General features: G+C 40.7%; 1 protein-coding gene across 2 annotated transcripts in view; it reads left to right on the plus strand.

Annotated features, from left to right (window-relative positions):
* Positions 1–5,123: 5,123 nt before the first annotated feature.
* Positions 5,124–27,501, plus strand: part of LOC139608315 (A disintegrin and metalloproteinase with thrombospondin motifs 14) — a 47,380-nt gene continuing 25,002 nt past the window's right edge. For both annotated transcript variants that reach the window (XM_071461937.1, XM_071461938.1), the window contains exons 1-4: positions 5,124–5,843; positions 6,263–6,687; positions 19,981–20,137; positions 23,585–23,781. In XM_071461937.1, the coding sequence (XP_071318038.1) occupies positions 5,765–5,843; positions 6,263–6,687; positions 19,981–20,137; positions 23,585–23,781 (858 nt within the window). In that variant the 5' untranslated portion in view covers positions 5,124–5,764. The remainder of the gene's footprint in view (positions 5,844–6,262; positions 6,688–19,980; positions 20,138–23,584; positions 23,782–27,501) is intronic.

Raw genomic sequence — 27,501 nt, forward strand, 5'->3', positions numbered from 1 at the left:
CTTAACAGCCTGTGTCTGCTTTTGGGATAATTTAACTGTCAGCTTTTCTAAGGAGAAAAGTAAAGCTGATCCATCTGTGTCAAGGATTTGGACTTTAAAGTGTGGGTGGACTTTCTGACTGTGGATGGTTTGCACACAACTCCCTGTACATTGTTTCATTGAAGTTTCCGATTCAGCAATTGGAGCCAAATAATTGTCTCTTCCCTCCTGAGCTTCCTTTTTTCCCCCCTTCTTATCTCAGCATCATCTTTTGCTCTAGATATGCACTGCTGAGGACCCAGTCATATATCCGGATGGTCTCTTTGTCTTGTGTCTATGCCAGCTTCGTGGAGCAGAGCAGATTATGAACATCGAGCAGCGTACATTTACATTTAAACAGATAATTCATTGTTGGGCTGAAATCTTAACATATTCCATACACAGTAATAAAGAGCTTAAGCAGATCAAAAGACTAATCTCAGTTGCCTTTTGATGTGGACAGGTAAGGTCTTAATTAAAAAAAAAAAAAAAAAGTCATTCTGTCAAGAATGGAGGCCTGTGTGGGGATTAAAAGCCACCGGCCGGCACATCAGTGAAGCTCACTTGGCTTCGCTGGCCTGCTTTGAAAGACTGATATCCCAGATCACTTCCCGTCTTGTAAGTGCATAGCGGGCTTATCTGTGGGAGTGCGGAAGTTGTTAGGATTTTATCACACCACAGCCTATCCTGGATTATTGTAAATGGAAACCAAGTGGTCCAGATTGAAACAGTCCTTTTATAGTTTGTTACACTTGTTTCCTTTCTACATCATCTCAGTTTATGTGCTTCTTTATCCCTATTTGTTATAGGGTTGGCAGTGTCTATGAGATATATTAGGTGCATTCACAAAAACACAAACGCACACTTTGAGAGAGCACAGTGTCTGTTTGTGAGTTTCCCCTAACTCTACCAACAGAGACAAATTGGTAAAAACAACATGCGGACACGAAGAGGGGTTATTCAGTTGCAGCATGTGGCCAACTTGACTCTGGGTCAAGATAAGCCCTGGACATGAGGACCATGCTTGGATGATATAGCGGCCCCTCGCCTTTGAAATCCTTTCCAGACTCATTGAGATACTCCCCAATGTGAAACTCAAGCTAGCAGTTCTGAAGGATCCCGAGATTACGGCAGACAAAGAGCGGCATTGAGTGGTGAGCAGCAAGAGGGGATGTAATGAACTTCATGTAAAAAAGCTTCCCTCTGCAGATGAGAGAGTTGCTCAGGAGAGGAGGCATGGTGCCGGTGCACCGGGTGCATGGGTGCACCCTCCTCTTTGATTGTTCTTGTGTGGATAAAGGCAGCATTACAGACACCCAAGAGACTCAAGTGTGCTTCTCAGCCGTCCCAGGGATGTGATCAATAATAACAAGATGGTGAAAATCTTTGAATGGATGTTCTTGAATCTGCGTTGGCAAACACGCATGTAGGCTTTCATTTAACGTGGACAATAATCCACAATCCCTGATAGGCCAGGTATTACACACCCCACTGAGCAAGGTAATGAAATGTCTCTGCTGGCAGGATCAGGAATACTGATTGAATTGATAGAGAGCTCTTGAATGACCCCTTAAATGGAACTGGAAGAAAAGTCAGATAATCACCAAAGTTGCCAAGATTCATCCTTTGGGGACCATGAATTTCAGTACAAACTTATGTGGCATTTCTATTTGAACCAAAGTAGTGGACTGACTGACAGACTGAGAGTGCCATATATTGCTGCTAGCAACGGCTAAAAACATGATTAGCACAGCTTTAGAGGAAAAATGTTCAAAACCTGTGCTTTTTCAGTTGTCAGCATTCAGACCTGAAAGACTTGTATCTTGACTTGCAGTATGTTTTTAAGACATGACTTGATTGGACTTACCAACCTACCTGAAAAGGACTTAAAAGCAGCTCATTTAACTTGAGCTTGCGATTAGCATGATGCCAACGTAATGTTAAAAATCCCTTTGACATGCTAACACAATTAGCATTATCACTTTTTTTTCGGTAACATCTAAGTTAAGTAGGCCTATCTGAATGAAGTAAGCATTACTTTGTACTCATGCGTTCTTCAGGGACAAGTTCTAGGTGTAGAGCAAAAGTCAGAAAGGACAAAAAGCACAAACACAGTGGCAAAGGGGCAGTTAACACTGGGACATGGGAAATACATGTCTGTGCTTTCCTGCTGAGAGTTTGATGAGTAGACTGATGCCACTTCCAAATCTGTAAGCTAAATATGAAGCTACAGCCTAGAGGCGGTTAGCTTAGCTTAGCATAATGACTGGAAGTCGGGGGAAATGGTATAAAAACAACAATTTGTGGTTTTTATGGGCGATAGCATGTAGGACTCATTCTTGGCCGGATGCAGTGATTTAGAGTCCCTGATAAGCTGCCTGGCAACGTCACGGTGATGACAAGACTTGAAGACAAGCTACATCTGACTTCAAACGGAAAAAAGCACGTCAAACTATTCCTTTACTTTTGACTAAATTTCTCTGAAAATTTAAGATATAATTCCGGTGGACAAACAATGAACAAACAAACAATGCAGAAAACATAAATCTCTTTGGTGGAGGTAATGATGGCACAAAGATAGGGACACAAAAAGGAGCGCTGTTGCAGCTGCACATACAGAAAAGACTTCCACACTCATTACTGTCTAATCATATTTTCTTAAATACGGTCAAGTGAAACTCATCGAGTCTGACCAGGGTCATAACTCAGAGCTCATTCTTCCATCCACACAGGACAGAGGACCATAATAACAACTCCTCCAAGTCACTGGTTTGTAACTTGGCAAACGCAGAAGCTCCTCTTCCCTCAAGCTGCAGACTAGCAGCTGCTTTGCATCTCCCTGCATCTCGGAGATGAAAAGTCACATATTTTCTCAGCACGCTGGCATGGCTAGACCACATTACAGCACACACTGAGGCATCCACAGCCTTGCACACTGTACTGTAACGTCTCCCCATTCCTGGAAACACAGTGGAAGAAGCTTTATTCTTTGCAGCTCCACCCGCACAGACTGTACTAACCACTGTTCGCCAGATTACAATGTGTCTGCTTGATTTAAGTGTTAAGTAAATTTAAGCCTCTGAAACCTGCCTCTGTGAAGTATGAGATGGAAAAAAAATGAGGAGTTTTATACTTTCAAGTATCTTTAAATCACTTCATCACATTTCTGATGAGGAACAGCTTCCTCACATGAATATCTGAATGAAAATACCCAAGAGCTGAGTCTGATTTGAAGCGAAAGTGTATTTAAGTTTTGCTCTTAGACTTGTGTTGTGAGGGACAGAGTGTTCTAATGCGAGAACTGTAGTAGAAAATTGTTCTGGTGTGTGGACTTAACCACAGACTGAGTGGAGCTATTCATTTCAGAAGGGAAAAAACAAGACTTCTAATTGAATACTATGCTATATTGTGGAATTTCATCCTGGCATTTAGACACATGCAAAAAAAAAAAAAACTCCAAACAGTATGGATGGAAAAAGAGCATAAAACTTCTTACAAGGCAGTTAATGGTTTCCATCTCTTAATGCTGTGGTTAGTTTCCATCGCTTATTAATGCACAATTCTGGATCACCATCCAGTCCTCTCATTGCCACCCTGGGGGGATGACCGTGTAAAACCCACACCTGCTCTACATTGACCATCCTGGGAGCATGGAGGTAATTAAGCACAGAGTGAGAGTATATCCACTGCATGGGGGAGGTCGTCCAGACCAGCAGAGCTCAGACACAGCCAAAGAACTGTGGAGGGAAAAGAATGTCCAGTCTAGACACCTTTTTTCTCTAGAAAGTACCTGAAAGTCAAAACTCATTTCTACCCAACCCCCTTCTCTTCCTCCGAGAAGGATTCCAGAGTTGTTGGTTCAGTCTCTGCGTGGTCATGTCTGACTAGGTCTGGACTCCAGCAGGGTGAGCCGGGGCCAAAAAAATCCCTGTTCCTTGAGCAGTCATCCAAAGTTTTAACAGGCTGTCATTCCACTGATGAAATCCACTGTACGATTTTCACACCTTCTAAGTCTTTAATGGCGGTGTTGGATTTGTGCCCTTCTTGCAAATGGAACATATGCTCACAGTGACATCTGCAGGATTAGCCCAGATTATGAAAATTAGAGATACAAACTGCATGAGGTCATTAAATTGGATAATGCGATGTGTGCTTTGTTGATACTAGGGCTGCATTTAAGAGACATGGAAAATATGTAGTTACATTGAATCTCATTTTATCCCTGCAGCCATTTATAGGCTTAATTTCTTAAAGGCACACTTGCATTTATCTTAGGTTGAAATTGACTTTATTTGGCACACATTTCTTGAAGTCTGGCTTAAGAAAATACTGATATGCACACTGAAACAGTTTTTGGTCAGTGTAAGTGGTACTCCTGTCCACATTGGCCCACAATTTCATTGTAAGAGATCAGTTCGGTTGAGTATCTCTCAAAAGTCTTTATGTTTCCACAACAGTTTCCTTGCACAGCAGAGGGAACAGTAAGTAAGACAAAGATGGAATTTTGTACCAAATTTACTTTAACTCTGGTAGATGTCCACTTGAATTATCAAACTCTGAGTGCTGAAGCCTTGTGTTTTTGCAGAAAACGGACATAAGGAATAGTTACAGCGAACAAAAACTGTTTCAGTTAGTGAGCATGGGAGTATCTTCGCCGGTGATTTGATCTTGTTTCTTTGCGTCCTTGCATATTATGTATTTTCAACATTAATTTATAATACTTTGCATTCATTATGCTCTTAATATCTGTATATTTGTATATTTAGTATTTAGTCTCTGTTTTGTGGTCATGTGTGCATTTATGTGATCTGCTGAATGTGTAATGGCTGCAAAACAAAATTCAAAATTTGGGATAATAATAAGTTAGAGGTGATTTCTCTCCTTTAAGCATCTAAAGACTTCACACTTCTGCCTCCACTGATTTATTGCCATGTTATCACTGCCTCATATGCGTTGGTGGATTAATGTAAACATGTGTTTTGTTTAGTTACTGCCTTGCAGAAAAAATGGATTTAAAGACTGAGTATTAGCTGTGGAGGTGGACTGTTTTTACAGGATATGATGATATAACTACTCCAGTTTCTTTTTTGAGTTGAAAAAAAAAATCGCTTGGCTAAATGATGCGGTTGTCTGGTGGGGAGAAGGCGCTCCCACTGTTGGCTGGTGGTGGCTTCAAGTTGTGCAGTTGTGAGTCCCGCAGCCGAACCATTGGTGCGTAATGGTGCACGACTGGACGGCAGATGTTTCACCACCGGGACACTCTGTCTCTGCACACTTTATCTGAACCCTTCCGACTTTTTTTTTTTTTTTTTTTCCTTAGCGAAGGCGTGCGTTAACTTGCTCTCCGGCCCTTTTAAAAAGTTATCATAGGGAGGAAAGGGAGGACGAAGCAGAAGGAGAAAAGAATTGAGCTACCTCTTCAAACCGTCCCGGTTTGTACCGGGAGTTGTCGTCATCAGCACCCCAGATACCCCCCCCCCCTTACCTCCCTACATGGATGGGGCAGTCTTGGTCTATGTAGTTCAGCACAGGCCAAAAGATTGGAAGCAACTTGTGAATATCCGTCAGTTTGGCGTCTAGAGGGAAACGCTCAGAAATGCCCGGTTGCTTCGCTGGAGCTCAGCTCTGAGGACATTTCTCCTGCATTTGTGCTCTTTTTTTTCAGGGGGAAGGACTCTGCTCAAAGTTTACAACAGACAGGAAAACTCAGCGCTGAAGTGGCAGCTCTCACACTGTAGCCCTCGCTATGGATTGTATGTATTTATTGATGTGCTTTTCACTCAGTCATGTATTTTTGGATCATATTTTCGCTGCAGAAACACATGGTGAGTTATGCATTTATTTACTTTTTTGCTGTACTTTTGTACTGTGTGTAGAAATACTCTCCAAATTCTAAATGTTTTTAAATAATGATTAAAAAAAAAAAAATGATGCCCTATTTTTTTTATTGATAGGTCTACATACTGACAGCTTTACTGTTCTGGATGAACAAAATCAATAAAATGTGTTGAACTACTGGATGTCCACAGTATTTTTTTTTTTTTTTTTACATATAACTCCTCTGTTTCAGAGCTACTTTTATATGTTTTACATAATCATGTTTGAAATAAAGCTTAGACTTTTGTATATGTTAAATGTCTACTTAATCATTCAGCTTACTTTGCTTTGCAGTATTTTTCCATTGGAACTTGCTTGCCATAGGTCTTTGAATGTGATTCTCACTTGACACTATCTGTCCCATCAGAAAAACTCTCTGGAAAGTTAAGTGAATATGGTCTTATCGTGCCATTCAGCACAGACTCCCATGGCCGGTACATTTCTCACGTGGTCTCTGCTGGAAGTGGAAGTAAAGGTGGCGGTGGTGCTGCTGCTGGTGATGCTGCCTCAGACTTTGGCAGCAAAAGAAGGGTGGCCCGCAGTGCCCCCGAGATGCCCTCGGTCACCTCCTCCCCAACTCAGCACTTGTTTTTCAATGTCACTGTGTTTGGGAAAGAACTGCACCTCCGCCTCAGGGCCAACAGGAGGCTGGTGGCTCCAGGGGCTTTTGTGGAATGGCAGGAAGACTTTGAGGAAAAGGCCAAGGAACGTATCCAAGGGTACTGTGTTTTCACTGGGGATGTGAGTGACATGCCGGAGGCCTCGGTGGCTATCAGCAATTGTGACGGACTGGTAAGTCAGCAATGCACATGAAGTCCAATAGAGAGAGATGTAGCAGAAGCAAAGACGCTTCTCCTTCTTTGGCACAGTGTCAGACAGAATGTGAGGTGTTATGGGGCTGGCATGCATTTATTCATATTTATTTGCATGCATTTATTCATATTTATATTTTCAGACCTAAGCTAAAACATGTATCACATCCTTACGTAAGAGATACATAACAGCAATTTCCCACCTCAAATGTATCTTTTGAGTATCAGACAATCAACCTTGTGTAGGCTGGAGTGTCTACAATCAAATCAAGTCAAAATTTATTTATATAGCACCCAATCATGAGAGGTTCTGTCAGGCTACTTTTCATATAAAGCTGGTCTAGACTGCACTGTTGTTATTCACAGAGAACCAACAATTCCTACCATGAGCAAGCAAAAGTTTGATGGCTCTGTGTTTGAAGTTAGGTCCTTTGCCGGGAGGCTGCTGTCACATTGGTTACCATGGATTCTAAATGTGACCAGCTTCTACTGCATTTTAAAAAATATCAAAGCTTCCACTGAGACCTCTCTAACCACTCTTGCAGCATAATTTCTATGCTCTCCATCTGTGTGCTCAGTGTCCTCCAAACACACAACAAACATCCGTCTATACACCAGCAGGCACATGTGGCAGTCAGAGAGTGCGGCCTAGAGCTCATCAGGCAGCCAATGACTGGGCTAGAATGGAGCGGGTCTGTAAACGCAAATGCTCAAAACTGCTTGCAAGCTTGAAAGGTTGTGCATGAGAACTGACACAGGAACGAGTAGGGTTGGGGGAAATGAAGATGAAAGCGTTATCAAATCTGCTAAGCAAATCTGAATACTTTCTTTTTCTGACTCTAAGAATCAACCATTGGGTAGTGATGGACGTTGATTGAAATATAGCATATCGCTAGACAATAGCAAAGTTTCATCTTGTTACTTAGTGTTCATTGACTTTTTTTAAAAATGTAAATCATATTCACTTTCTCTTTAGCTCTTCTTATTCTTTTGTCTCCACTTGCCCCTGAGAATAATCACTATTTGGCTAGCTACGTAGCTGCTAACTGTCTCGCTGTTTTCATTAGCTAGCAGCTAATCCCATAAATTCCACTAGCAAGCAGCTAAAATCGTGTGGTCATGTGCCATACAACCAAAACTGAGCTGAAAGATGCTAAAACGCTATATAGAGTGTCAATACTGGGGTGAAAACTCTCCATGGATTGGATGGTATGAGCGACCCCTGTCACGTTATTAATAGTAATTTCATCCATTGTTATTATGGAAATGTTTGTTGGAGCAGCTTTAAGGAATTAATGTTAATTAGCTACAACTATTATACTATAAATTTCTTTCAGTGACGGAACCTTGAATCTGATCTGACATTGACTCGCCTGTCAAAATCCAACTCTAGGATGCAGTATTACCCAAAATTCATCATATGAACATATGACTGGACAGTGGATACCTGGATTATTTTGTTGTAAAAACCCACAGTCCAGTTGAGTATTTGATTCTAAAGAGACAAATTTTGGGTGGAATATTGCTTTAAACAGTACTTAAATCATTGTTTATCTGGGTAAAATCAATTCAAAATCAATAACCACAATTCCAGTAGACCCATCCGGATCATGTGCTTCCTCCTCCACTACCACCATGTATTCATCTTTCTGCTCTAATGCAGTCCATTGCCTTTAAAACTGTGCTGCTCTGTGATCGAGTAGAGCGATGGGAGGTGAACTGAGCCACTAATGGATGTTAGCAATGGAGCAAATTAGAGTGAATTTTCAAATGCACATGTGACATTTGAATTGGACTCAGCTCTCAGAACAGTTTTGACAGAAATAACGTGTTGAATGAGAGTGATAAGATAACCTTCTGACCTGGAAGCTTCAAATGAGACAGAAACACACACTTTCATTTATGATTCCTTTTCCAAATGATCACACACTCTGAGACTTCAAGTAAGAAAACTTAAGTCTTCCAGTCTATATTTATCACCAATCAAAACATTTTTAACAGGCCCATAATTGCATCTCTTTGCTTCTGGATGTGTTTCTTAGGACAGTTTATGTTGCATCAGCACCAATAATTTTTCTGTATTAACACAACAAACCATGTTGAAGCTGAGAAAACTATTAAAGATTTTGCACTCATTTCATTCTTCTCAATGTCATGACAGCGAGTAGTGTGTGGACAAAGCCATGCTGTGCTTGCTTACAAAGTAATTTCCTGAAAGGCAACTTCAGTGACTTAGGGCCAAAAGTGACGCACTGCAGCACAAAGCTGTACTCACCTACATAGTATGAGAGGTTTTTAACACATTCTTTGTCACAAACTGCAGTAGCACACATAAGATTGCACCACAGCCTTCTTGAATTTTAAAAGTTAAAATAGTTTAGAAATGATTATATTGAGTCATAAGTTTGGATCTTAATGTGGCGCTGCGTTAGTAGAGATGGCAGCGACTCATGTTTATGACTATGTGTCAAATGTTCATGTCATTGGAGAAGTCAAGATGGTTGCTGGAGCGGTTCGGTAACAGTTCTGACGACAAACCTATAGCTAAAACGAATGCAGTCTATATATAACCTTCATGAAGGTCGGATTAATTGCAAGACTGCTGTATTATATTTCTTTATTTTTAGGTGTACTTAATAAAGTGGCAGCTGAGTGTAGGTTTATTCTCCTTGAACTATGGATTTTGGCATGATGTCAAGCATCCATGCTTGTTTAGTTTTCAGGCACTTCTATATCATTTAGTAGGTAAGTTGGACATATTGTAGCTTTCTTAAAAATCTTATGCTCGTAGTCGTAATTATGACTTGGATGTTGAAATATGGCTATGTATAAGTTTGACTCTGGTAATTATGGTAACTGTGATATGACATGAAAACAGCATTATTGAGACTCTTATGGGTAGCCCATTGTAGTATCTGGGGCCAGCTGACATAGTGTAGACTCAAAACCAAACTGAAATATGTATAAGGTAAAATAACCCAATAATATTGCTTCATTATTCATGAGAATCTATCATTGCTACATTATGGGACATATTTGGTTAAAGAAAATGCAAAATTATAGTTTTGTGTTAAACATCTCTGCAACCTGCAGCTCAGCCCCCATTGCTACTGCAGCAACCTTTGTCTTGAATAGAATCCATGACAATGTGGCTGTATGTGTTTCCCTCTACACAATGAGAAACTGAAAGCAACCAATCATGTTTGGTTTCTTCAGTGCCCCAATTTGTTTGTGAGACAATGCAAACAAAGACAATATTGATGAAATGAGACACTGGATCAGTGACCAGTCACACCATCTGAAAGAAGGCAACAAATTAAATGTGTCACAGCAATCTTCTTTCGAAAGTAAATCCCAGGAAAAGCCAAAAACTAAGCCAAACGTTAATTTGACATATTGGAAGTTTAGAACCAGACGTCTGAGATCCATGTCTATACGTTTGTGGGCAAGGCTTGGTTATGTTCTTCCTCTGAAGCATGTTATCTGACATGTCTGGGGATTGGCTTCCTCACATTCCTTTATGTTAGATAATTGAAGTTTGACAAAATGGTGTGGTAGTTCTTTCTTTCAAAGGTCTGGTCAACCAAATCATCAATTTTCTGTTCGGTTTTCAGCAGTTCTTACCTGTAGTAAATTGTAGCTTCCAGGTTCCAAGTTCTGTCATTGCGCTCTGAGCATTATGCAGTGTTTCTGGGATATTATGTCTGGAAAGATGCGCTGCTGTTGACCTTTTCAAATGTCAGATTTCAAAGCTTTGAGCATCACAAGCAACACTCCATTCACCTGTTTTACTGCGCTGGTGGCAGAAGTCTCAGACTAGGTGAGCAAAAACCAAAACTATCTGCATAGATACCACTCATTGCACATGTTGAAAGATGTTTTTTGTGATTTAGGCGAACTCATCCTTTAAAGGCCGCTGTAAGACAGACAGAAAATATCATCCATGCATTTCCTTGCATCAAAGCCAACATAAACATAGACGTGTCTGTGCTTGCAAGGGTGTTTGGGGAGCATTTGAAGGTGCTCATACAGCTCGCAGGCAAATTATTTAGTCTGAAGTGCCTGCTTGATGTGGAAATACACAGAGATCATGTCTGATGAAAGGACCGAGTTTGAAAGGAATAAGAACGTCAATCCTTTGCTGATGTTGCTGCATGCGGGCTACGTCTCCGCGATGCACTTAACTCTATACCTGCATACCACCAGCGCTCCATCTTCAAAAGTACGCTTGATGGGGTCCCTCATAGAGACTAGAAATATACTGTATCAGGGCATTGCAGTAGATATACTGTATATCACATCTGTATAGATAATTTTTTTTTTTTCCCCATATTGTGCATTCCTGGAAACGAAGTACTCAGACTTGATGAACAGACCTGTGGTCATCACAGCTCCCAAACACGCTTCGATACAACTGAATTTCCTTTGCTATCAGTGTGTCCTCTGCAGAGGGCCTGCTCCCACAGACATGATTTCCAAATAGCAAGGCATGACATCACCAGTAACAGATTATATTAACTTGCTCTCCCGCCAGGTGGCCGGAGGTGCAAGATTTATGGCATTCCAAGCTCATGACAGACAAGACATGCATACAGAAAAAGGTGCAAATGAATCTAATATATTTATTAGGCCTCACAGCACTGCCAGACTGTCAGCTGAGGTTGCAAAGAAAGTGGATACAAAAAAAAAAAAAAGACTTGACGTTCTAAAGCAGACCGACACTTTCAGTTTCATTTTGATACAGTTCATGTTTAATTGACCAACTTGTCAGCGTCTGCAATTTCCTCCTCTAACTCCTGCTAGATGGCAACAGCTGTGCGCTCCAGACTAGCATGAACTATTGTTGTGGAGCGATGAGTGATAGCTATGATTACACCGGAGCTCCTCATGTGTTGGGAATTAGCGCAGATGACGGGCTGATTGAATTACATGTGTGATGGAAACACGAGTGCCAGATAACCGCAGTCGGAAGAGCGCTATTTCTGTGTCCATCGGTTAAATAGAGAGAGAGCCACCTAGCAACAGTCAGCAGTCAGTCAGCTTACTGGGTTTTTTTTGGGGGGGGTGGGGGGGCAGTTTTCCATCCATTGGAGATGGAAAATGCTTGCATAAATTGTTCTATTCATGAATGTTTGCAGGAATTCTGTACAGAGCTGGTCCCGGTCCAGTATTCCAGTATCCTCTGGTGTTCCAGTACTCTGCTGGCACACAGGGGAAGTCACTAAATTAAGCGCTCCATCAGTGGAAGCCCGACATCTCAGCCAATAATGTGATTTATTTCCGCTCAGTCTAATACCAGTGTACAGCAGGTACAGTGCGTCTGTTTCATTCAAACACACACTGTGACACAGGACATGCACACCTGCAAGCACACACACACACGCGCACACACAGAGTCACTTAATGCTTAATGTTTCAGATATTTCACAGACTAGAACTACTTCTTCTACAACTACTACAACAACTACTTTTTCCTTAACTATTTACCTATGGTACTAGTACTACTGTTATTGCTACTGTCCCCGCTATAACTACTTCTTCTTCCGTTACTGCAGTATTTACCTTTTTAACCGCAACTATTAGTTACTACTACCTACTATTATTACTATTAGTACAGCCACTTCTTCCTCCACTACTTACCTCTGGTACTGCTAACACTACTACTATTGCCTCTTCTACTACTACCACTACTACTACTACTACTACTAATAATAATAATACTGCTATACTGCTTTCAGCAATTACTGTCGACAATACTACATTTCTTCTTTTTCTGTTTCTACTGTTAGTGATACAGATACAGTGGCATGCAAGCAGTAAAGAAGATAAAAATAGGCATTAATTGGAAAGATACTGAAGTGGACATGATAACTCTCCTTACATCTCAGAACAGTGTCCTGTCCCTGTGCGTGTTTGTATTCTGTAATTTACTGTCCTCTTGTGGCTACAGCTGGGTCGACTACCATCCATTGTTCGTGTTATTTTCGTGGGCGTGGGTGTGTCCCGTTGACAAAGATCAGGCCTGGTCAAGCAGAGGGTGGAGCAGCATTTTTTGGACATTTGCGTACACACACTGTGGCTAATCCTGGGGTCTTTGACGGGTGACTGGCTATAGCCAAAGTGTGCTTGTCAAGCTGCCCTTGACTCAGCTTCAGCTGTTCTGGGATCAGCTATGACATTGCACGTATTTTTATACACATGCACAGATGCATGTGGAAACTTGCGCATTGCGCTTTTCTTCCTTGAAAGTTGGAAGTAAATGAAGAAATCACACCCTGATTTATCATCTCAAATCAGTGCAAGTGTTCTTACTAATCACCTTAGTCAATGTGTGACGAGCAGTTAAGGTATAATGCTGCTGCTGCTTTTAATAACTGCTTTTGCAAGGTGAGCATTCACAGACATATTCATTCAATTTACATATTTACATGTACCATAGTACCCAAGCCTTCTTTGGCTTCTTTGCTTATCTGTAAACGTCACCACATGGCACTGAGTACATGTACACTAATACAGCTACTTATTCCTCTTCCGCTTACCTTTGATACTATTACTATTACTGTTACTGCTTTTCTTCCACTTCTTCTGCTACCACTACTACTACTACTACTGCAGCTGTGTCTTCTTCTACTACCTACATTTGCTACTGCCACTACAATGCTACTATTTTTTCTTCTTCTACTACTACTGTTACCACTACTACCATTGCTTCTACTGCCACTACTACTTGTACAACATACTGCCACAACTACTAATTCTCTTACTAGGATTACCACTATTTTTGCAACTATTACTACATCTGCAGCACTAACGCTACTACTACCAGGAGTCCTCTTCTTCTTCTTCTACTACTGCTGCTACAGTCGCTCCTACTGCTACAGCTACTACTACCACTTCTTCAACAACCCAGCAACTACTCCATAGACTACAAACCTTTTCTTTATCTTTTACATGCACTGCTGTTAGTTCTACTACATCTACTACTATTCCTATTTATAATAATAATGATAACAATAATGATATTATTTGTACAGTATCTATCCTTTTCAACAGCATAGCTTTTGTATAAAATAAAAATTATCTGTCAGTAGCAGCCTCATAATCTTCTACTTCAATTAAGTGCTCTACTTCATGGCTAAATTATTATTTATTTCCTCTTTGATATCAGTCCCATGTGGATAAGTGCTGGTGATTAGAAGCCCAATTTTCTCTTCATAATCCTTATTTTGATCACCAGCTATGCATGCCCTTTGTGGCCCAGCACAGTGAGATGTGAAAGCTGATAATAAGGAATCAAGTAGTAATCCCCTGCTCCCACAACCTGTCTCATACGATTATTTCAAACCCGCGGCTCAGCTGAGCCATGATTTACTCCCTGGCTTATTGATCATCCTGTTTGTACCACACATGCTTTTATCTAACATCACCAGCATGAAGAGCCTGTGTGTCTGCGTCTCACACGAATGTTGTGTCAGAAGTCTCATTTCCTCGATTCTGAGAGATAGATGGATCTTGTGACCACAGTTCATATTAGTGTGCCACGTGACCTCACACGAATTAGAGTGCATACCTTGAGCTCAGTGGTTGACAGTGGATTACCTTTTTTACTCTCTCCCTCTCTCCCTCTCGTTTATGGATCGACAAAGAGTGTGCCTTGGGCCCAAATTACATGTTTCTAAACAATCTGCCGCAAATTACAGGTTAAGCTCCTGGAATGATGGCTGGACTTTGATTTCCTTGCACGTTGCAGCTCAAGCATCCGTGGCCTGTGGCACTTGTTCCCATTTTTAGATTGTGTTTGTTCGTATGTACCTCCGTCAGATTACCTCAGTAGATGATGTAAAAAAAGACCACCATGTTTGATGTGTATCCAAACAACTAAATGCCAGTGGTATGTTGTGACATTGTTTTTGTCTGCCACTTAACATATCTCTATTCAAGTATTGAGTGTGGCTGTTTTTGTTCCCCTTTTTTTTCCATATAATCCCATTAATTTTCCTACTAAAGTCGCTCTGAACATTGCTCTTTACTGTTCAGATACAACAGTGCAGATGAGAGAAGACTGGAGTTCACACCCTTATCTGAGACACCTTCATTTATCACCATGCATTCAAAGCTTAAGGAGCAGTGGCAAGTGGTTTGGTCCAGTGCTCCTCTGCCCCTTTTTTTTGCCCTGGGTCTTGCCTCTCGGGCCACATACTGGCTGCCATACCTTTTTCCTGGAGGTTACTAGGGCACTATGCCTCCTGAAAACACTTCTCGGGGCTGAAAAATGTTTCTGAAAACCTTAACTTTTAGTTAAAAACGTCAGTTAAACTATATTTGAATATACAGTTGGAAAAAATATGCCAGGAGTCAAAAGGTCAAAATTAAGATAGAAAAGCACCATAAAAATAACAGGTATAAAGGAAACTAAAAATGATTTTAAGTAGGGTTAAAATAGAAAGGTTAAGAAAATAGCGTTTCTAGTTTTTGTTACACAATGTTTAGTCACTTCATTTAGATACACATGCAGTGAACTGAACATGCATGCACTCAGTATGTGTGTGTCCTGGCTTAATTAATTGAAATAGTTTATGCAGTTGTTGTTTTTCTGTTTTGTTTACTTCACCTTTGTCTTTGAACGTATTCATGCGTGACATATTTCTTTAATTTAGACTCTCACTTCCTGCAGTGAAGTGATTTCACCAGCTCTCACCTCATTTGTTCCTCGCCCGGTTGTTTATGCTGCACTGAGCAGGTGACAGACTCCAACTGCTAGTTTGTAGAGCAGGAAGAAGTCTCCTTCAAATTACATACAGTAAATATCCACCTTCAAAGTTGCTCTTACCAGTGTGTGGAATTTAGTGCTCTGGTGAGCTTTAAGGGTTAGCTATATTTGCCTTTGTTTTTGTGTGGTGTCAGTGACACTGCTGGATGTCTCACTGCCTCGACTTCAGAGCGTTTTTTCAGTGCAGAGGCAGGAGAAGCTGGTCGTAACCTCACGCTGATAAAAATTCTATCCTCCAGTGAGCTCTGCAGTGACCATAATGATCCCAGTTGTATGCACGCTCACATCACATGGAGCAACCTGAGGACAACCACATCACTTAACCTCTAAACAGATTCCTCCTGCTGACCTGCTGTCATAATCCAAATGAGAAAAGCTCTTGAGGTAATAACAAGTCTAAAGCCAGGCCAGTGGCTCTGCGAGGTGCTTTGAGTTAAATGCTAATGTGAGAATGCTAACAATGACAATGTTAACATGCTGATATTAAGCAACTATTATGTTCACCTTCTTAGTTTGGCATCATAACATTTGCCAATTAGCACTAAACACAAATACAGCTGAGACATCTTAATATCATTAGGTTTGCAGGTATTTTTGGTATAAATAAATGTATTTTGACCAGTTGGGGCTAAATGAAAAGTTAAAGGGATCATCAGTGTTATTGCAATTCATCCTGAGGCGAGTATAAATGTGTGTACCAAATCTCATGATAATCCGCTTGATAGTTGTTGAGATATTTCAGTCTGGACCAAAGTGGTGGATCAGCTGATTGCCCGACATTAACATCCCTAAAGCCACGCCACTATAACACGGCTAAAAATACAGATACGCTCATGAGTGTCACCTTCAACAGCATGGGTACTTTTTGCTTCCCTGGGTTTTGCCTCTCAGGCTACATACAACATACATCCAACTGTTTGATTGGTGGAGTTTGTTAGAGCTTTATTTCTCCAGACAGGAAGCTCTGCAGACTCGAGGCTGAAAATGCCCTTTGTGTAATGGTTTTTGGGAAAAAATGCATGTTTTGATTTACAGCAGATAATGTATTTTTAATGTTTAATGCAAGAAAGAATGAATTTTTCAGCCAGTTCCTGGGGCCCAACATTGTCAATATGCTTATTTTGTCAGACCAGATAGACATGAAAACAGAAAAAAGGAGTAAACCCTCAAACTTGACAGGCTGGAATTGGCAAATGTTAGGACATCTTTCTCGATAAACGACAATTAATGATGAATTTTCTGTTAATCGATTAACCAGCTTGACCTCTAAAATCAGAGCTAAGGTACTGCTCTTGAAGCATTGACTGATTTTAGGTCATAGATGTAGATGTGATTATTTTCGGATCTTCGTTACTTAATCAAAATCTAATTTTAGTGGAATGAAGCCATTAATAGTACAGAAATTAACATAGAACTTCAACTACCAACCAATAACTTTGTGTCTCCTCCCCCACTTCTGACAGCAAGCCTACGTCCTCGCCGAGCCCAGACGTTACCATGCCGTGTACATATGTTTACATTTGGTTCTTCCGTAGGCCCTTCCAGATGCTGCTGCTCTCTCCCCTCACTTTCCACCCACTGCTGAAATAAGAGACCACAGAGGAAGTATTCTAGCATGTCTTACTTGGCATTTCCTGGTCAGGGGCTGGACAGATTCTTTCACTCCTCTTTGCCCTCACTGTCATATGTCTACCCTTAAGTTCATGCCTCTTGTGTTGTTAGTCCCGGGCGACGGCATGCTGAGGATTTTGTTTTTTTTTCAGGCACAGTGTTCTCTTTGCTGCACTGTATTTAGATTTCTTTTAGAAGCTGTAAATACACACGTTCGTGCCAAAATCTTGTTGGTGTGCCTTCTTCATGAGTATAATGATAGGCTGGATAAGATAGATTTTTTTTTTTTTTTCTTAGTAAGAAGTAGGAATATGAGAAATGTCATCTGCAGTGTGCTGTGTATTCAGACAACACAGTTTATGCTCGTTAAGCTTGATTAATGACAAGATGGTGGCAAAAAAGACACAAAAACTGTGAACACCTTTTGCTCCACATTGGTCACACTGGATTATGTGTTCCTCCTTAATTAACAGTCCTAATTAATTACCATCTCTGAATCCACCTTTTGGTGCACTTAACCTCTATTAGACACAGTTCATGGTAGTGTGACAGGAAACACGATGGCACAATGTTCCCTGGATTCATTTGAACAAATTATGAAGTCACGCACTATTTTCTCACCAAGATGCCCCATAACTACATTTTTAACAAAAATATCTGAAGAAGGAAAACATGTTAAAAACATGTGGCATGTTTCTTTGTGTTTGTGTGGGTTTCCTCTTGCATGTCTTGTGACTGTCAACTCACAGTCCACAGACATGTAGGTTAGGTTAAGTGGTGTGGATGTAGAATGCCTGTCCATGTGTCACCCTTGCAGTAGACTGGTGATCTGTCTGAGGTGTACCGTGCCTCACTCCCAGTGTGGGAGCTGTGATAGTGTCTACCCCCTCGTGACCCAACAGAGAAGAGGCAGGAAGCGAATACAGCCATGATTGGCAGTAGCAACTTTCTACAAAGGTTAATATAACATCACACAGCCTATAACAGAGAGCCAAGGCGGCACGTGTGATTTTCCAGGAACCCATGTTCAAAGAAGAGAGATACAGTATGTTGTATTCAGTCAGCCATAGATTGTGTTTGACATGACCCTCCAGCACCGGAACTTACATAAGCAATTATGTAGCTTGGAGGGAAAAGTTTTTACGTGCAAGAATGTATATTTCAAACTTTATGTGGCCACTTGGGGGCAGCGGGGACAAGGTTTGAACACATCACTGATATATAATCACAATTTACGTTACGTCGCTTTTAGCTGTGTTTTTGGTCTCTACCAACTCCTGTTTGGCTCTTTAGTTGCTAAAAGCTCCACTATGTTCACCAGCTAGTCGCTAACTGTGTGTGTCTGCTGTTTGGTGCTGAGCAGGCGGTGCACAGTGGGCTTTCAGAGCTTTTTCGAGAGTGGCAAGAGAGAACCAAAACAGTAACGGTGTGGGCGGGACAGCTAAACAATGAGCTGGAACTCACTGTTGAGCTCCTCTTTCACTTTCCCACATTGTTTTCATATTGTTGATTGATACGTCAGTTTGAGTCGCTTTTAACTTTTTTCTGGTAGGTGACATTGTAAACCCACTAAAGACCTTTGATATTTCTCACTATATATGATTAACATTACCCAGTAGGATTAACTGCTAAACTAACTGATTTTGTGTTGAGGTAAATACAAATACATTGGCCACAAATATGTATCACAGACATTTGGTTATTGGCAAACATGTCTGCAGATACGCAGGAAGAAATAGAAGTGAAAATACAGTGCAAAAAGTGTGTGTGAGGTTATAATGGCCCTTACACAGTTAAATTAGTCTAACACCAGGAGAAATTCTACTTAACTTAATAACTTGATTACACTGTAATAATGGCATCAGTGGGGCTGTGAGAGCCACCAAAAAGGACTGCAAATAATGTCGGCTTTGCCCACAAAGTTCTTGTATTTCAAAAATATCAAGTTATCATGACGTTTCATATGCAAATGTTGCACACACTGATTGAATGTTTGTGCATTTTAGATTCAGTTGGAGCAGATTTCGGTGTTTGCTGCCCTTTTACTTAACGCATCCTCTGTCACATAAACATACAATTTAAAGTGTGAAACCACATGCTATTATGCCACCAATGAAAAGAAGAAGAAAAAAAAAACATTTTAACTGCAGTGTTTGTTGCATTTTTGGTGACCTTTTAGTGAACTGCTGTGTATTCCCATGTTGATGGTGAAACACAATATTCCACAATATTTCCAGTAAAGCTACAGCTGAGTTGTTATAGTTATGAAAATCAGCAGTAAAAGTCAGTTTACGGTCACTGCCTCACTAAGTGAAAGAGTGAGGTCTTCCTTCCATAGTTGCCACATTCAACATCCATTCAGGGAGAAATCCTCCTCAGAGGAAGCAGACATGACAATTTTTCCTCAGGCATGTTTATGCAACCAAAAGAAATGTTGAGTTTTGAATAAGGGGGTTATGAGAAGTGTCAGAGATTGCTAACTGAAGGGGAGCATGCCAGGCAGTACTAGAGAAAGTGAGTGTATTAGAAAGCAAATTGTAAAACTTCAATATAGGCTTTGAAGATGGCAGATTGATATCAGAGCTTGTAAGAGTATCCGACAGAAGGGTGAAGTCTGAATTCATCAAAAAGCCATAAAGCAGATGGAAAACGTACGGCTGAATTGAGACATTGCTACTCATCATCTCGTTCAGGGTGAAATCACAGTGACACTCAATAAATCTTGGTGAAGGTCTTGAAGGGCCCCAAATTGTGTCTACCTGCGTCATTCCCCATATCCAGCCCTTCTCTAAATCCTCCCATTGATCAGGCACTCTATAATTACTGGCTCCAGTGGAATTACCGTCCTTTGAGGGAGGAGGGGCGCACTAATTTGAAGCCCTCTTTTTCCAGGCAGGTCTGATCCGGACTGATAATGGGGAGTTTTTCATCGAGCCCCTCGAGAAGGGCCAGCAGGACGTGGAAGTGAAGGGGCGTGTCCACGTGGTCTACCGCAGGTCGGCCATCAAGCGGGAGACGGGCCAGCGGCGGGAGGACCTCCACAATGAAGGTAGGCAAGGAGACGGAGTGTGACGTCAGTGGAAACAAAAAGCACTGTGTGGGTTTGTGGGTGTGTGTTTTGACTGTGTGTGAGTGCATGTGTGAGGAACTGCATATGTGTGAGTGAACTGGAGGTTTACAATAGGAAGGACTATATCATAGACAGACAGATATAATAGAATACAGCTTCACTCGCCACAAGGGGGGAAATTTGTCCTCAGGTTACACATGAAAGGACAAAAACATTTAAAATACATAGCACCATTGCTAAATTAAAGCCACCATTAAAGCACCAGTGGCTTTGAATGTTTTGCCCATTTATTTGTTGATTCAAATGTGTTTTTCCTGCTGTTTCATACACCCATTGGTTTGCTATCATTTCTATATGATATGAAAATACTAGCAGTATCCTAAAAATGAAAATGAAATGTCTCATAATGATAATAACAATAGTTTCATTATAGTAACAAGGTTTTTTTTTTCATTTAAAGCTGCTCTGATTAATGTTTTATAACAACATCAGATATAATACCATGTTTAATGTGAAAGAGGTTGCTCATACGATGATCCCAGAGAGAATTATCACCTGCAGTTCCCCTGAAATCTACGTGGCACTTTAACATCTTTCAGCTCATTGTTTTTGTTTTACCGCCCACAGCTTTACTCTGGTTAGTTTCACTCTCACTGCTCTCATCAACCTTGTTTCCAGCTGCAGCGGGCAGCTGTTTTCAGTGAGCTCTGACAATCCCACTGCTACTCACCCAGCAGCAAGGATGTGGCAGACAAACACAGTCAGTGTCTAGCTGGTGTTAATAGTGGAGCTTTTAGAGCTTTTGGAGTTAGTGGAGACAAAACCAAAGCTAAATTTAGGGTGAATATTGGACTTAAATTCATCTGATGGCCAGCCACATGACTCCAGATGGATGCTGATGTTGCTCTGTGTGTGCTGGCTGTGCAATTTGTAAACACATTACAACTTTAGAAGGTGATAAAACTGTATGTCAAAGTTGTAATCACAGCTTATTTTGCTGCCCACAGGTTGCAAAATATAAAAAAAAACCCTCAACCACACCAGCAGGTTTAAGAACAGCAGCTGTTCCCCTGCTGAACTTCAACCTCTGACTGTGATCGTATAATTTACCTGTATATAGCCTCGATTATTTCCTTAATTAAAATATTATCATTTATTTAAATTGATAAATGATGGGGGGGGGGGCTTTTCTACACAGTCAAACGACCAAACTCCATCATGAATTCCTCCTCTGTTCCTTCCCTGCCACAACAATAGCTTCAGCATCTGGTGGAAGATTTTCACTATACTCACTAATTTACTGCATTTCCCATTGTCTGTAACTGTAAAACTGATGTATGGGTGTTTTCATTTCACCCCACAGCTGCCTAGCTCATAGGTCCTGCGTAACAATTGTAATCAAGTCTCTCATTCACATTTTCCAAACTGTTTTTACCGACCTTGGGAAATCCATTACGTTCATTTTTGTCTTTACAGGCTACATTCTTCTCTAAAGTAATGCAGCTGTCAGATGTTACATCTGCACCCAGCTGAAGAGCTTTGAATTGTTGTCATTTTTACCTGTTCCATTGCTGTACATGTGAAAAATAACACAATAATTTGAGTCGTAGTAAGATGGTATTCTCTGAGGAAAGCTTTAGTTTCAGGTTTAGTGTATTTTTTGGTATTGTTCAGACTAATCTACTGGTGTGGGGGCTTTTTTGTGTTACACTTTTGTTTTTTGTCCTTTAGAGTATTGTTATGTCCCTCGGCCAGGGCTTTCTCCACACTGACTAACAGTAGAATAATCTTCCAACAGCAGTCACAATTTCTCATGGTAAATGAACTGCATTTATATGGCTCTTTTCTAGTCTTATCGACCGCTTTACAATGGAAGCCACATTTACCCTTTCACACGCAGTCATACAGCACTTACATCTACACACAGAGCGCTTCTACCATTCACACACACAGTCTTACACTGATGGAACAGCCATCAGAGGCAATTTGGGAGACACTTCGACACACAGATCTTCTGATTAGTGGACAACCTGTTCTACCTCCTGAGCCACCTCCACCCCTGTGAACTGAAATAATCTTTTATATTCCATCATTCTCACTTTAATTGTTATTCTATAGGAATATGCAGTAATAACAGTTATTTTGTTTATTGCTTATTGAAAATAGTCCAGTTTTTTGCAGTTGTTGTTATCTTTATTTGCTCTACCATAACTGTCATCTGTTGTGCATTTCTGCTCTTATCTATATTTATTCAGAATGAATTGCTTTTCAGGAGATTTACCTGGAGCCAGTTGTTGTAATGGGTTTTACAGAACACTGCATTTATATTTGTTTTTATTTTTTTTGCATTCTACTTCTGAGAATGCCTTGTCCAATGGATTTTCTGGTGTGCATAAAATAATCTCTCGTGTCTCTATTTGTAACTGGCAGGCTTGAATCAATACCGTCTTTATAAAAGATAGGAATAATTCATAGCTTCCAACAACACGCCAGGCCTTTATGATGCATGAATATTTGAACAAGGCAATTTATTGCCAGACATGTTGCATGTGTCAACACTTCCTACGATTACATGTGAGCATATTATTATATCCATCAAAGAGATTATGCATGGGTTTGTTTATTAGTTTGATTATTTATATAACACAGTGTCACAGATTTGAATGAAACCTGGTCTGCTGAAAATAATTGGGGCATGTATCTCATCATGGTCTATTACTGTGTGTGTTTTCTTGCAGATCCAGGTGTAGATTAAGAGTGACTACACATCTTTAAAACATCATTATCGTGCAGCTTCGGCAGTGATGTGCTCTCTCTGAGTGGTCTTTGTCTCACATGACAGAAAATACATTTTCGGTTTATCAACTCACTTCACTCATGTCACTTTTTTTTTCCTTCTGACACCTCATCTTGAAAGATCCGGTTGTTCTCACAGTGCGTGTCATGGCCTGAACTTGTGGAATCCAAATTCACACAGTTTCAGCCTATTTTTTCAAGTGTTTCACATCCGACAAACAAAACCTTAGATCGAGGACGTACTGTACATAAATATCACACTGCTGAGGTGCTCTATGACATGAATGAATGTTGTTTGGACTTGGCGTGACCCAGTTGGGATTCGTCCTCTGAATGCACTTATAGTTTGCCTGAATGTGGAGCAGAGAGGAAATAGACCTCTGACTTTCTAGGCCAACGATTTATGAGTCTGAGGGGAGTGTTTTGACTAGAGATCGAGTAGCTTAGAAAATATAGAGTCGACAGCCCAGTCAGAAATCCCGAAGGACTCCTCCTGCTCATCCTGAGACTCAAAGACAGAATTTTGATTTATGTTGAGTTTGACACTGACATATATCACCGCACAGAAGCTGAAATAAGAGTCCCACAGTCTGTTCATTGACTTGTTTATGTGCCGGTCATATTTTGCAGTGGCAGACTTTGGGATCGCAGACCTCCCCGCGGCTCTGGATCTCGTCGAGCATAAACTGTCTGAGTCTGAACGCAAGAGGAGACACGCAAAGAAAGACGACTACAACATCGAGGTGCTGCTGGCGGTGGACGACTCTGTGGTGCGCTTCCACGGCAAGGAGCATGTGCAGAACTATGTTCTCACACTCATGAACATAGTAAGTGTGTGTGATTTCTTTTTGCAGAAAATGCTCTTCAGAGTCTCACCACCTGCTGCTTGTTTATGCAAATTTCCAACATGTAATATTATGTGCTTTTCAGTATCAACAAATCTGGAGCTCATTTGGTCTATAAAATCATAAAATTGTGTTTTAAATACACATAAATTGTGAAAAATTCCCATCACAGCCTCCTAAAGTCGAAGGTGAATCAGTAAATCCAAGGATATTCAGATTACTGTTAGAAAATACAAAGAAAAGCAGCAATAATTCAGAATTTAGAGGCTTAAATTTGCCATTTTTGGGCATTTTTGCTTTAAAAATAAATGAATTATTAGTATAGTTGCAGATTAATTCCCTTTTGATCCTTCTGTCTGTTTTTATTTACCTCTTGAGATATTTTTGCCTCCTTGTCCTCCCTGACATCAGACCTTGCCACACTTCTCTCCAGACCCCAACTTTCTTTAGCTGTTTATGGATTACCACTGAGATGGGGGGAAAAAAGAAACTCTCAGCTCATTCATTACGGGTTCCACCAGCTCCTACCACCCTAATCTACTTACTGGGCCCAAATCCTCCAAGTCAGATTTTCACAGGGTGCTGGTTTCACTCTGTAACAGTTACCAGTTGGACCCTGCATGGTGGTCTGATTAGCTGCACTAGACCAATTAGAAAGTTGACTGGGAGCTGTGCGGGGCAGTCATGGAAACCAGTGCCAGAAGTCCTCTCTCACTGCCAAGCTCTGCTTACATGGAATGATGTGTTTATTTAATTAGGATATTACATTCTTATTCTATCCTCAACTGTCTTCAGCAGGGTGAAATGTCTGATTTTAATGACCTTGGCTGATTATATATTATGCTATGAAGTGATTGTGAGAGCGCCCTCTATAATTATCAGCCCTTGGTTTCTAGTGGTCTCTGATAAGCACTTACTGAGTATTTCAGATCACTTGCAGGAGAAGAGAATTTGAGGAAGTCTGTAGAAATTAAAATTGAATGAGCTGTAAAGTGAAATCAAGTAAAGTTATATCTGTATATCATCCTTTATGCTGAGTAAAGTTTGATGAGAGAAGCATGCAACCTTCCAGAAAGAAAGGTGCAGTTTAAACACACGAGGGCCAAAACTCTTTAGTTCCACTCGTAAGCCACAGGCTTGCTGTGTCTGAAAGAGCTCTGCCCACTCAAATCCCTCTGAATCCCTGCTCCGTGGCTGCAGAATGTGTAGTACCACCTGGAGAAACTCTCCCTGAGGGATTGATTACTGAACATCCTGTCTGCGCGAAGCCAAGGTGACTGCTGAGGTGCCTGCCGCACAATGGCCGTGTTGTTTGAGCGCGGACCAGGTTTTGTCCACATCGATGTGATGCTGTACACAAGCCAGTGACACCTAGCGCCTGTAGCCCACAGCTGCTTCTCTCATTTTCAGCCACAACAGTCCGAATCCAGCTCACCGCGTGCTCCTCCTGGCTTTGTAATTATCCCTGTATATGTGGGGTTAACCCATCCCTCAACAGGACTCCCCAAAAAGCTTTTAAAAGGTTCAATGCATGGACCTGAGTCCTGTGAAGAAAAATATGTGACTTCTGTGTTTACAAAACTCGTCATTGAACTTTTATGATGCTATTTTTTGATGCTGTCCTCTTTTTTCAACAGCGTCTCTGTTCCAGGTCCGACATGTATATAGGTCAGTATGGACCCGTCTAGGAATTTGAGTTCGTAACAAATCTGGGAGACTTTGGGGTCACTCGAGTGCTCTTTACAGCATTTATTGACCTGAATAGGCTTCTGTGAATGGAATATTTGCTTAAATGCCTTGGGTGTAACCCTGCGTCCCAGAGCAAATTTGGACTTAAGCCAAGATAGCCTTTCTTCAGTGACAGAGCTTTTGTTCTGCGTGGTCATAATTTTTCCCCAGAGAAAGCTAACTGACGCACACTTGTAGCTGTTTTAGCAAGAGAGTAGCACTGTGTTATTTTGTTTGCTACATCTGAAACCTCTGGACGTGTCAGTCTTTTATGAGCCCGCGTGAGGGCAGATACTGAAGGAGACTTAAAGACGAGGCTTTGAGATTTGACAGCGTCTCAGTTCAGATGAATGAAAAAGGCACCTAAAAGAATTTAGATGCCTGGGGCCAGATGCATAAAACTCTCTGCAGATTCATGACTAAAACTATGTGTACGCACAAAACAAGAAATACGCATTCTTTTCATCAGAATTATAAAAAATTCATTAAATTGAGAAATTGGGTGCATGTGCACAAGCCTCATTTCCACTCTCCCTTAATCCACACACACAAAAAAAGGAAAAAAGCAATTTCACTGATTGTTGGTTGGATTACAAACAGGAGCTCATCAGTAAACTTTAGTTCAATAACTCCAACTCTAAAGTCCTGTTTTACTATTGTCAGACCTAGAGACATCTTAATTAAGCCCACTGTGATTAGTAAATATTAAAATTGTATCAAAACAATTTACAGAATGCCTCAGAAGAAATAATGAGGATATAATAGTAAACAGCTAAGCACACAAACACACTTATTGCTGTTTATGAATCGTCAAATTGTTGATGATTGTAATGATAATAATGAATGAAGCTCCATAAAGTTGGCTATTTAGTTTTATGTTAAATTCCATGTCTCCTCCTTATTTTGCATTTTCCCTTCACCTTATCTAACTTCGGCTCGCTCTAAAAAACCATGTATACGCATGGTCAAAAGAATGTGCGAGGTGTGCACAGTCTTACCATACGTTCTGTATTCGTAAATACCAATTCACGTGCGGGAAGTGGCATATGCATGGTTTTTAAGTGTATGCATCGTTTATGCATCTGGCCCCTGGTCTTTAGCGGTAACATCTCTTAAATTAAGAAAACGAAGCACCATCGGAATGTTCTACACCAACGATTTTAATTGATTTAATTGATATTATGTGTATTATCTCGGCCATATGGATGGCTGGACTCCTCTGTGATTCTACAGGTGTATCTGTGCACACTGGTGTCGGGGTTGTTATTTTCATAAAGCACACAGCAACAGTTCTTGGATCTCGTTGCATATGCTTTCACCATTAGCAGCAGGAGAGATTAAAGCTTATGGACAGAAATAGCATCACAGCTGTTCAGTTGCTCTGCTGTGGCATTAATGAAAACACTGGACTTCACCTCAGGGCTCTAGTGAATCGTCCAACGACACCAATTAATCGATGACCTTTGGTCGATCAGTGCTGCATGTTATTGACAGGATGAAAGGTTAACAATGGAAAATTGATACTAACAAAAACACGATCAGTTTAGTTTTACACCAATATCCTTCAGCGTGTAGAATTTGTTTTGTTTTTTTGTGGCCATTTGCAGCTTGTAATACCAGGAAGTAAGTAACCTTTATTTCCTCTGTACCTTTGCAAGACACATCAAATGACATAGAAATGCTATACAAGGAACACAGTTTGAAAGAAAACACCCCTTTAAACAACATTAAACAATTAGAGTCCGTATAAATTACTTTTAAATGAGTGAAAGAATGATGTGCCTTTGCTTTTAGCCTGGATCAAATACATTTTCTTTGTTTTGTTTTTTTTCTCCAGATTTTAGGCTTAAAAGATCAGAGGTGAGGGGGATAAACAGTAGACAGGTTTAAAAGTAATGAGAAGCATCTGAAACATGTTGATTAATGAGCTGTAGAGGGGCTGGTTGGCAGATTTTTTTTTTTTTTTTTTTAGCT

The sequence above is a fragment of the Trachinotus anak genome, unplaced genomic scaffold (genome assembly GCF_046630095.1).
Source record: "Trachinotus anak isolate AG129_WGS33_773 ecotype Australia unplaced genomic scaffold, CSIRO_AGI_Tana_v1 ptg000025l, whole genome shotgun sequence".
Lineage (NCBI taxonomy): Eukaryota > Metazoa > Chordata > Actinopteri > Carangiformes > Carangidae > Trachinotus > Trachinotus anak.